Source organism: Lagopus muta, chromosome 25 (assembly GCF_023343835.1).
Source record: "Lagopus muta isolate bLagMut1 chromosome 25, bLagMut1 primary, whole genome shotgun sequence".
In the NCBI taxonomy this organism is placed as follows: Eukaryota; Metazoa; Chordata; class Aves; order Galliformes; family Phasianidae; genus Lagopus; species Lagopus muta.
In genome coordinates, this window is record NC_064457.1 from 4,954,069 (window position 1) to 4,966,111 (window position 12,043).

Sequence of the window (12,043 nt, forward strand, 5' to 3'; positions counted from 1 at the left end):
GTGAATGTCAAGGGTGCAATTCTTTCCATGTGGAGCAATTCAACATCACACCTTTCCCTCATATGCTCTTCCATGTCTCACTCCATTCTCAGACTGCCCATCTGTTACCACATCTTACATGGCAACAGGATGTAACGGAATACTGGCGGGGGTTCTACATACGCTGCCATAACGCCAACATCCTCCTCTGTCCTCACATGCCAACATAGTAAGATAGATGGCATTAATTGTGGAACAGCTGTTGTAGTTACAACTTCTGTGTTTCCTGTATTTATGTGGCCTGGTACCAGCAGTATCCCGGCAGGCGCCTGCAGTATTCCCTCCAGAGCATGGACTGGGGAGGCTCCTACATCCACACGGCCCATTTTTGCCCACCAGAGGCTTTCATGTGTCACCGTATGTCCTAGTTTGGCCCAAATCCATGACTAATGGTGCAGAGGGATCCACAGAGCCCTGCTCTGAGGTAAGGGTTAGGGTGGTAGGAATAAAATGTGGGTGATGGACGTAAAAAGGAAACACAGGGAATGAGCTGAGGAGGTAAGGTAATTTAATAAATAAGAGGTACCCAGAAAAATCTACAATCCGTGGAACTGGAGCATTAAGTCTTTAACTCCTAGTGTACTACATGATGTTATGATGTGCAATAATGATAACAAAAATCATAATACCAGGCCATTGCACCAGCCTGATGAGAGCTCTGTACCATGACCATCACTGGGCTGGAGTTGGGAGACAGCGCACTCTGTGTCTGCACCCTACTGGGACCATGGTGAGAGCATCCCAGGTTACCCTGACAACATCTACTTCATCCACTCCTCTCCTTCCTCTTGCCTGTTTGCACCCCAGCAGGAGCTGGACGTTGTGAGATGATTGGAAGGGAGAGCACAGAGCTGTGGGGATGGTGATGGATATGGAGGTTTCCAGAATCCCTTTCAGTGAACAGTGGAGAGCTGCCACAAGTGATTCACACTGCAAATCCAGTGATTGATTGATTGATCCAGTGATTGAACTGTTGTCAGCTTGATTCAAAAAGAAGGGTTAAGATCTCCCCCTCGTCCAGTGCCACTGCAATGCCCCTCCAGGATTGCTCTCACCCTTTACAGTTTGTGGGGCCATCACAGCTTGTTCTCAGTACTCTTGCAGCAGTCACTGGCCAGGTGGCTGGGGAGCAGCATGTCAGGAAACCGGCAGTGCACAGTGGTGGTAAAGTCATCTTCCAGTGCAGCATGAGAGGAAACAGCTTGTGCACATTGTACAAGTCCCAGCGTGGTCCTAGCAGAGGCTACATGGACTTCTTAGGAGGGTGAGGAATACAGAAGTTTCATTTTTCTGGAACGATGGAGAGCTCCCACAACAGATTCCTACTGCAGATCCAAGCAGCAAAGAGAGGGGAAGATGCAGGGTTTCACTGCAGTGCTCGGTTCACACTGCAGCAGCTCTGCAGCAGTGGACCAAGAAGTGATGATAGAGGATCCCGAATTGTCAGTGTTCCTTTGGGGCAGACACTAATCAGGTGGTGTCATGCAACTGCAGGTGCAGAAGACAGAGCTTTCCCAAGCATGTATTCACATCCAGCTGTTTTGGCGGTGGATGGGAGTCAGCACAAAGCTCACAAACACCAAATGTGAGGGTTTTTTTTTTATCTTTACTTAAGTCTAAGGCAATGAGATAAGAGAAACGATACAGAAAGAATAAAACAGAGGAGGGCTACGCACCTACCCATTACTACATGAGATCAGCTGTAGTGAGAAGGAAGATACAACACCAATTGCCCTAACACTTGGCCGTATCCACATCCACCATCTCTAGGGATCCCTGGTCACAGTGAGGATTAGCAGAGTCTTTCCCACTTACTGGAAAGTCCTGCCCAGTGCATCCACACGTAGGTGAGTTCTCCATCTTTTCTACAAGGGTATCCAGACACAGCATTGTTGAATAAACAAGTCTATGTGACAATTAGGCAGAAACATCTGGCTCCATTCTCCCTTTCGGATTCCACCCCCAGCCTGGTGAGGGCTCAAGGAGGAACAAGGAATTTTGTCTACTAGTAGGCAGTGACACTATGCTTGTGAGCAAGAAAACATTGATGCATTCCCATAATGCTTTATCTAAGCCATATCTCTTGCTAATGAGATGTTTTGTCCAGGATATGTATTTCACTAACGATCATAAATATTTCGCTAATGATTGGATACTGCTGATATACAGCACTGGGTTGTGAGATCCATCTGGAGGTCAGCTTTGAAAGAAGGCTCACTGTTCAGGCCGCAGTATTTCACAAGTAGAGGAAGGGATAGCTCGAGGGCTGAGAAATTATATGATGCAAAAGGAGGTATTCTGGGAAGCTCAGATGCTGCGTGGTGAGCCATAGGCTAGTGCATGTTAACTGGGCCTCCGGTTTAGCAAGGCCCAGTTTTACCTCTGTGGCCTGGTCACAAGATCACTTGATGATGGAGGTTTGTTAGGATAATTTGAAGTGTTGTAGGAGATGGATCAGAAGAAGGATGTGAATTACAAGAAGTGTAGCCAGAAGGCAAAGAAGGTGATTCCAGCCATTTATTCCACTGTTATGAAACCTCACATGGAATGTTGTTCCAATTAATGGAATATTCAAATTAAAGAATATAGAAGAAAGTAAGGCTAAACCAGTAATCACGCTAAAAAAGAATGGATGGAAAGCTTCCCCCTGTGCTGGGCTTGCTCTGAAGGCTCCAAGAGGAGCAATCTCCAAAAGAGATCCGGGGGCTGCAGCACCTCCCATATGAAGACAGGCTGCGGGAGCTGGGCTTGTTCAGCCTGAAGAAAAGAATGCTGCAGGGTGACCAGGGTGAAAGGGTTGATAACAGCAGGACAGGGGGAAATGGCTTGAAGTCGAGGGAGAGAAGATTTAGGTTGGATGTCAGGGGGAAGTTCCTTACTATGAGAGTGGAAAGATTGGAACAGCTGCCCAGAGAGGCTGTGGATGCCCCATCCCCTGGTGGTGTTCAAGGACAGAATGGATGGGCGACTGGGCAACGTGGTCTAGTATTAAATGAGGAGGTTGGTGGCCCTGCATGTGGCAGAGGGGCTGGAGATTCATGATCGTTCCTTGAGGTCCTTTCCAACCCGGTGCATTCTGTGATTCTCCGAGTGCCGGGGCGCCGCGCTCTGCCTCCGCCCCCCGCGCCGCCCCGTCCTCCGCCGAAGGGGCCGCGGGGCCGCGGGGCCGGGCCGGGCGGAGAGCAGAGGAGAGCAGAGGAGAGGAGCACGGGGCGCCGCCCCGCCGGGGCCCGACGAGGGGCGGCCCGAGCGCGGTCCCGCTCCGCTGGCGTCCGCCTCCCGGGCAGACGGCGGCGGCGCGGCGGGGCGCGATGGCGGCCGGGCTGGGGCCGTGGCTGCTGGCCTTGGCCTTGGGGCCGGCGGGTGAGAGAGAAGCGGGCACGGAGGGCGGCGAGGCCGGGGCCGGGCGCGGCTCCTGCTGCCGCCCCGCGGGCGGGCGGGTGTGCGGAGGCCGGGCGCTCGCCTTCGGTGCCGGGCAGCGGCTGTCGTGCGTGGCACAGGGAGGCTGTGTGGGGACGCGGACCCTGCGGGAGCGGCCCCGGCTGAGCCCCGAGGAGGAGGGCGGCTGGGGCAGCGCCCCTGGCCTGGGGCTGCGGCACGAGAGAGGAGCTTCACAGCTCTGAGTTGATGGCAGTTGTTGTCAGGGTGGCTGGGGAACGTCCTCCTGCCATGGATGTGCAATGCCTGCTTCCTGATGCTGTCCTTCTACAGGAGTGTGTGCGCAGTTCAGACTGGAAGTGTCTGGCGGAGGTGTGCGAGCACCTGGGGACTCTGTGCGACTCTCCTGCCGGGGATCCGACTTCAGCTTTGGATATTACCCTATACTATGGTACCGTCTGGCACTTGGTGGCCGTCTCAGGTGGCTGTCCTTCATCAACACTGCATCACAGGTTACATACAGCCCAGAGTTGGAGGGTAGAGCCTTGGTTTCTCGTGACGAATCCCGATCTGTGTCCTTTCTGTCTCTCCTTGCTCTGCGCCCACACGACTCAGCGCACTACTTCTGTGCTGTTCACACAGGAACAGGAAATCCTGCAGAGCTGTAACAAAAATCCCCTTCTTAGACACAGCCACGGATGCTGGAGCCACAGAGCTGGCAGGAGCTGGAGCTGCTCTGGTCTGCTCCTAGGACAGTGGAGGGACATCACTACACACCGCAAATGACCCTGTCCTTTCTGCACAGTCTCCTTTCACTTCATCACTCCTTTCATGCTCCTGAGTCACAAAAGCAGTGTTGTATCCTGACGATTAAGTTCACAATATTTCTGGTCCCCAGATGAGCTTGGCCACTTTTCCTCCCTTCCTACCTGCAGCACGTCTGCACTTGCTATTTCTTTCCTTCTTCCTTTGGGTATTGAAGAGCACATTGGGCGCTTCTAGCAACAGCATTGCCTGCTTCCATCCACCAGCCATGGGTTTTTTTCCATCAGTCTCTGTGAGCAAAGCACTGAGTGAATATCTTCGACGTGGTTTCAGGTGCATTTCAGAACGATATAAACCAACAAACGCAGTCTGTAGTGTTGGGTCATGCAGGACAAACAGATCCTGCAATGCATGTAAGTTACTCTGAAAGCAGTGTCTCTTATTTGGTTCCAGTGAAACTGTAACAGTTTCAAAGTGCACAATAACTCCATTTGACAGAGCAGATGCACAGCTGGAGGGCATTATCTTTTAACACAGTCAATACCATTAGTTACACATTTTCACTTGTGATGAAGAAGATCCTTCATCTCGTGCTGGTGAATACCTGCACCATTTTTCCTGGCAATGGCCTTCCGCCAGGGTGCAGCCATGGGCAAAGCAGCAGGCTCACTTGCACTAAGGTAGCCTTAATGAGGACAAGACAGGGGGAGCCCGGAGACTTCTGGTAGAGCACAGGGGGACTAGATGGAGTTGCAAAGAGGAGAATGGAATTGAAGGCTTACAGGCTGATTTCTGCATGATGCCATGTCATGGAACGAGAGGGAGGCCATCCAGGAAGGCATGTGCGAGGAGAGGCTGCGGGCCGAGAGCCCGTGCGTGGGGCAGCCGAGCTGCGGGCGGCCTCGGCCCGGGCCCGTCGTGCACGGAGCGCTGCGCGGACATCAGCCCAGGGCCCGCAGCTCCGAGTGCTGGGGCGCCGCGCTCCGCCTCCGCCCCCCGCGCCGCCCCGTTCTCCGCCGAAGGGGCCGCGGGGCCGCGGGGCCGGGCCGGGCGGAGAGCAGAGGAGAGGAGAGGAGAGGAGCGCGGGGCGCCGCCCCGCCGGGGCCCGACGAGGGGCGGCCCGAGCGCGGCCCCGCTCCGCTGCCGTCCGCCTCCCGGGCAGACGGCGGCGGCGCGGCGGGGCGCGATGGCGGCCGGGCTGGGGCCGTGGCTGCTGGCCTTGGCCTTGGGGCCGGCGGGTGAGAGAGAAGCGGGCACGGAGGGCGGCGAGGCCGGGGCCGGGCGCGGCTCCTGCTGCCGCCCCGCGGGCGGGCGGGCGGGCGGAGGCCCGGCGCTCGCCTTCGGTGCCGGGCAGCGGCTGTCGTGCGTGGCACAGGGAGGCTGCGTGGGGACGCGGATGCTGCGGGAGCATCCTCTTTCGCAGGAGCAACGCCCCTGTCCAGGGCTTTAGTAGGAAAGAGGAGATTCACATCTCATGAGTTTATGATCTGTGGGATCGGGATGGCTGCCCTGGATGCGTACTGACCTGGCTCCTGTTGCTGTCCTTGCACAGGAGTGTGCACACAGTACCATCTGGTAGAGTTTGGTGGAGATGTGCGAGCATCTGGGGACTCTGTGTCCCTGTTCTGCCAGGCATCTGAATTGAGCTTCAGCGTCTATGACATACACTGGTACCGTCAGACCCCCAGAGGCATTCTTGAGTGGGTATCCTTCATCGGCAGCCAGGCTGGCACTACAAAGAAATATGGGACAGCTGTGGAAAGTCGAGCCACCGTCTCCCGGAACAACTCCCAAGCCATGGCATCTCTCTCCCTTCACCGCTTGCATCCAGGGGACTCAGCCCACTACTTCTGCGGCATTGCACTGTGACAGGAAATCCAGCTGATGGTTAACAAAAAGCCCTTACCAGGAAGACATGGACTCGAGTGCATCTGTAGGGCTACTGAGAGCTGTGGCGGCTTTGGGCTGCTTCCACGAGGTGAGGAGACATCTCTGCACACCGCAGACAGCCCTGTCCTTTCTGCAAGAATTCTCTTCCTTTTACCACTCATCCTGACTGACTCTCAAAAGCAGTATTTTGAGCTGAGGAAGATGCTCAGTGTATTTCTTGTCACCAAATCAGCTTGGCCACTCTTCCTGCCTGCAGACCCTCTCTGCCTGCCCTTTGTCCCCTTCTTCCCTTTGACTCAGGCTTCAGAAACATCATTGCCTGTTTGCATTGACACTCCCATCACCAATCCAGCCCTCAGCCGTTTCCAGGAGCACAAAAAAGGAACAGCAGTGGATGAACTGCCCAGTTGTGGCTTGATGTGCATTTCAGGTTAATGGGATCCAAGCACCAAGGCCTGCAGTGTGAGAGCAAGCAAGGCACACATAGACCCTGTAATGTACTTACAGCTCCAATACTTCCTATATTTATTTATGTGGCCTGGTACCAGAAACATCTCAGCAGGCCTCTCCAGACCAAGGACTTACTCCCCTTACTCCAGAGCAAGGGCTGGGAAGTCTCCTACAGCTCCAGCCCTGTACAGTTGCTGGCAATAAAGGGGTTACTGAGGTTCCTGCAGAGTGCCTAAGGCTCTTCCTTAGGAGACAGCCTTCAGAATGTAGTAAAAGAAAGGTTGAGAGAGTCTCTAGTTGTTCAAAAAACTTCTCTCCTACTCTGCTCCCAGGCACTAGCTTGCTTGGTCACTTTGTGCTAAATGCACTACAACTACCCAGGAGGCAGCAGGCAGCTTTCATGAATCTGACCAGAGGAATAGACTCAGCTCCCTGCATATTACAGCCAAATTGACTCCAAATCAAGCATGTTTATTTGAGCTCTATTCAATACTATTCGGCACCCTCAAGGGAAACTGAAGGTCTGTGGGTCTGAAGACCAAACAATGTTGTTGCTAAACCAAGGAGACAGCCATCCATGGTATCAGCCACCTTTCTAGTCAAGAAGAAACAATGGAATCAGAAGTCACCTCATTTAGGTAAGGGACTGGCTTCTCTGATGCTGGGAAAAGGCCCAGTGCCTGGGATCTCTTTCCCCTTAGCAACTGGAAAAATGGGCACTAGTCCTCAGCCTCTGGAGGTGATTCCTGCCAAATGTGAAGGAAAGGTAACCCTTCAAGGAGAATACTGTAAATTACCAAAGCAAGTAATTGCCATGGAGGGAGGTATTCAGTAGCTGAGAGAATTAGCCATGCTGGATGATGTGGAAGGATGCAAAGATCTAGTGTGTACTTCAATGAGATTTAACCTTAGGTGAAGCTAATCTATAATTAGAGTTATATGTTGTAGGAAAGCACTGCAGAAGACACTAACTGGATCAAGAAAGAGTGAACTTGGCAAGGAACCTGGTAAGTTGAGTGTAGCAGTGACTTGGACAAAGCTGGTGCGGGCCTCCGGGAATTCAACATGCTGCTTCTCATGTCCCAAGTGACCACTTTGACAGCTGAGGTCTAAATCATCTACTGTTCTTATGGATGTCTTGGGAAGTGGGAGAAGCCCTTAGTACAGGAAGGCAGTATCTGTTAAGAGACAGGGAATAGTGGTTAATGAGAATATACAGATTTATATATTGGATAGAAAGATGATCAGGGGATATGTATATTTATTTGTGTGGAACCTGGTCATCATGCAAATGGTATGGAATAAAGGGTAGAGATTGTACTGGGTCTGAGTAGGATGGAATTAACTTTTTCTATGCCATACTTTGCCCTTTGTCATGGAGTTGACTAGATCAATCTATGTCCATGACAGGGGCAACAGGCCCCCGCCCTCCCCTCCCACCCCAGTCCCACAAAAATGGGAAGGAAGGAAGGGAGGAAAAGAACAGCGGCAACGATCTATGGAGGAAAACTTATTTTACTATAATGTCGGAATACAAGATAACACAATATATGCAATTTAATTGAAATTGGGATTAATAAATCAGACAAGATGAGAGAGAGAGAGTTCCTGGGACCGAGTCAAACCTGAAAAGCTTGGAACGGCCAGGAAAGCACCTCCAGCACCCACTGCAAGGCACCAAGAGAGTGCCCCCCCCACCCGGAAGGGCCAGATCCCGTGACTGCTGTAATGTACAGGGATAGGAACCTGGGATTGGGGCAGTGACACTTTAATACCCTGTATACTACATGATGTTTTGATGTGGAATACTGAAACCCCAAAACAAAAAAACATAGAACCATGACACCCTTGGATTGTGAATGGTGTTGGTATCTCATCAGTGTTTTGGCTCTTGTTGAGCAATGCGGGCACATCACCAAGGCTTTGTCTCCTGCTCCCCTGCCAAAGATCAGTAGGTTGAGAGTGTGTCTCGCTCCAATTTATAGGAGGGAGAGGAGGTTCTTTTATTATCTATATACTCGGCGTGAGATTAAGAAGCAACAGTTCAAATGTTGGTCCGACCAGTTTATTACAAATCTTAATCAGGGAAATGCGGAAGGGGAGGGCGGACACTATTATGAATTAGGGTAATGGGGAAAGGAAGGAGGGCGATAGAAAAGATAGAAGAGAAGAAGCAAGGGGTCTTTATAGGCAGCAAGAGGGAGATAGTCACCACCATGGATCCAGCGTGGTCCGTAGTTCAGTCTTTGATCTTCAGTAGCGGTGGGTCATCAGGCAGAGTTGTCCTGTTGACAACGACGACGGTGAGAAGGACGATGAGAGACAACCATGGTGATGATGGCCCCTTTACAATGGTTTCAAAGTGGTGAAGTCAGCTATCTTTGGAGTGACAGCTCAAATCCAAAGTGGTCGAGTCAGTTCTCCTTTGAGTGGCAGCTTCTGGCTCTGGGGCCTCAGCAGGAAACTCCTTTGTTCTTATCTTTCTGGCCTTGCCAGCAGATAAGAGGAAGCAGGGAGGCACCAACTTGCATCTTGCCTTCGCAGGATACAATGGTATCATCCCCCAGCCTCCCATAGCAAACAGGATGTTATTTGGTCACAGGCTAGTTCTTCCACCAGTAAACAGTCCTGAGCACTATCTTCCGAAGGCAAACAGCTCCAAAGATGTAAAATTGTCCACACAGCGATGTTGATTGCCACACAGCATCCATCACTTGCCTTCTCAACAAAATACCTCAGGAAGCAAGCTTTGAGCCAAAAAAAAGCAAAGAAGGATTCTCACAGAGTGGAGAGGAGGTGGGATAGAGCTCAGACACCTGACCTAAACAGACTAAAGAGATATTCCATACCATATGACATCATGCTCACCAATAAAAGCTGGAGTAATACTGGAGACACTTGTTACAAAGGCATTTGTCTCCCAGACCAATCACTATGTGCATATAGGCCCTGCTTTCCAGTGGCTGAACATTGCTTGCTGTTGGAAGTAGAGATTTTTTTTTTCTCCTTTTTCTTCCTTGTATGGCCTGTGCTTTTCTTTTGCTAAACCAATTCTCTCTCAAGTTTTCCTCCACTTCATTGTCTTACCCCCTACAGCCCCACTCATTGTCCTGCTGTGGAAGAGGAGTGAGACACAGAGCAAGAAGCTTTGCAGCGCTTAGCTGCCTCCTGGTGTTATACCACAACACTTGAGAGAACCATGCTGTCATGGTGACCCTTCAGCCTGACAGTAACCAGATTCTTAAAAGGAAAATAGAGAAAACACAAGAGAGTCACGTCTGCCCAGAACATCCTGGTCAAGCCCAACCCTCTGATTGAGGTCAGTGTCACTGACATTGGCACCAGAGGGGTTCATACTGGAACCAAAGTCAGGGAAGGGACAGGGATAGCTGTCAATGAAGGACCAAAGCTCACACACACCCTTTCCTGTGCTCTACACCACTCAGTACCCAGGTGGCTCATCAGTGGCTTGGAGCAGCTGCACATGGCTGCGAGCTTTCTTCTTCCCATTTCTCACACCAACCCTTACTCCTCACATTCCTGAACTACTTCAGCTTTGGAAACAAGTTTCCATCATTTCCCACTAGGATGGACACCCTATAATGGCCCACCTGATGAGCACTGATTTGTTTTTTGGGCATGGTTCAGTTCAGTTCAGTCCACGAGTTTTGTTCTCTGAGGGAAGAATGGGAAAAGAGGAAAGTACAAAGAGTCACCTGGGAGCTCAGTGGGAGAAAGGAGATGTCTGAAGACCCTCAGAGAAGATGAATTAGGAAAGACAAAATCTTTTTTACATCCGAAATGAGGCATCTTTCACATTTTTTTTTTTTTTTTTTTTCTTTAATGGTGGTGGATTTAACAAACCTATATTGGAGTAAGGCTGAGTTTATTGTATATCTCCTTTGCTCTTTCCCCAGTAACATGAATATCTGTGCATTTGCCTTAGTGCTTCGTCCTGTGGTCGTATTTTGGTTGTTTGGTTGGTGTTGTTTGTGTGCTTCTCTCACAGATTCGAGACTATAAAGGGAGCAAGAACTTCAGAGACACGCATTTGTAGCACCACAAGTAGAAGTCTGGGAAAGCAGTATAGTAAATAAAGTAATTGCTAGAGCTCTCACTGCCTGTTCATCTTTAGCTCCTGAGGCTGCAGATGCCCCTTGTCAGTTGCAGGCAGAGGCTTCTGGGCCCATGGTTGGGAAGGTCACAGATTCTCTCATGCTTACCTGCCACATCTCTGCTGTACCCACTGCTGACAGCAGCTATGCTTGGGAATGGATCAGGCAGATCCTCCTCCTGTCAGAGACCTGCAGAATCCAGTCCTACTGCAGCGTTTCATGTTATTCCAGCACTTTGCATCATTCCTCTAGACCTGTTTCGCCAGCTCTGCAAACGCATCTAGGAACCAACTCTACCTGGAAGTGCTTTCACCCACAGCTGCAGACACAGCCGCCTATTTCTGCAGCAGAGAGCTGGAAAAGGACACGGGTTGAATCACAGGCAGGACAACAAAGGAAGGTGGTGGGGATAAAGTGCCATGTTTCCTTCTGACTCAGACTGTGACTGCTCTATACAAAACAACAACACTTGAATTTTCTCTCTTTCTGATTGGTCAAGAGACTGACTTGCAGCTAACTGGTGACTAGAGACAAAACTGTAACAATCTTGTCAATTCCTCAGAACCAAAACTGTCCTGTAACATTCTTGTGAAAGGTGAAAACAAACACAAGTGCAATGGAGAAGCTGGAGTTAGTCGCCTTGCTTAAGGTCTTGGGTCCTCCCCCTGAACCACAGCCCTTCACGATCACCACACAAAGGGAGAAGCATGGCAGTATGGATGCACACAGCGTGTGACACCACTCTCCATCTGGCAGGAGATCCTGGCCCAATTGACAGGGACTGTCATACGGCATCAAAGGCACTCCCAACCCCATAGCCAAAAGTACATCCCCAGAAAGAGATCAAGGGGAAAGGACCTTCAAGATATTGTGAGATCTGCAGTGGTGACTCCTTTCCCTTTCCCTTTCCCTTTCCCTTTCCCTTTCCCTTTCCCTTTCCCTTTCCCTTTCCCTTTCCCTTTCCCTTTCCCTTTCCCTTTCCCTTTCCCTTTCCCTTTCCCTTTCCCTTTCCCTTTCCCTTTCCCTTTCCCTTTCCCTTTCCCTTTCCCTTTCCCTTTCCCTTTCCCTTTCCCTTTCCCTTTCCCTTTCCCTTTCCCTTCCCTTTCCCTTTCCCTTTCCCTTTCCCTTCCCTTTCCCTTCCCTTTCCCCTTTCCCTTCCCCTTTCCCTTCCCCTTCTCTTTCCCCTCCTCCTTCCCCTTCCCCTCCCCCTTCCCCTCGCCCCTTCCCCTTCCCCTTTCTTCCCTTTCCCTTTCCTTCTCCCTCTCCCTATTCCTCTCCCTTTCCCACTCTCTCCCTTTCCCTTCCTTCCTCCTTTCCCTTCCCCCTTGCCTCCATCCCCTCGTGTTCCCTTTCTTTTTCCCCTTTCCTCTTCCCTTTCCTTTTAACTTTTCCCCTTTGCCTTTTCT

At 51.1% G+C, this 12,043-nt stretch overlaps 2 gene segments (V, D, J or C); both read left to right on the forward strand.

The window, feature by feature from the left end:
• The first annotated feature begins 3,297 nt into the window (after positions 1-3,297).
• LOC125684517 (Ig heavy chain V region C3-like) lies at positions 3,298-5,126 on the forward strand. The segment is given in 2 exon segments: positions 3,298-3,402; positions 3,751-5,126. Coding segments are annotated over 2 exon segments (387 nt in total).
• Positions 5,127-5,368: 242 nt separating this feature from the next.
• Positions 5,369-6,051, forward strand: LOC125684415 (Ig heavy chain V region C3-like). The segment is given in 2 exon segments: positions 5,369-5,420; positions 5,735-6,051. Coding segments are annotated over 2 exon segments (369 nt in total).
• The last annotated feature ends 5,992 nt before the right edge of the window (positions 6,052-12,043 follow it).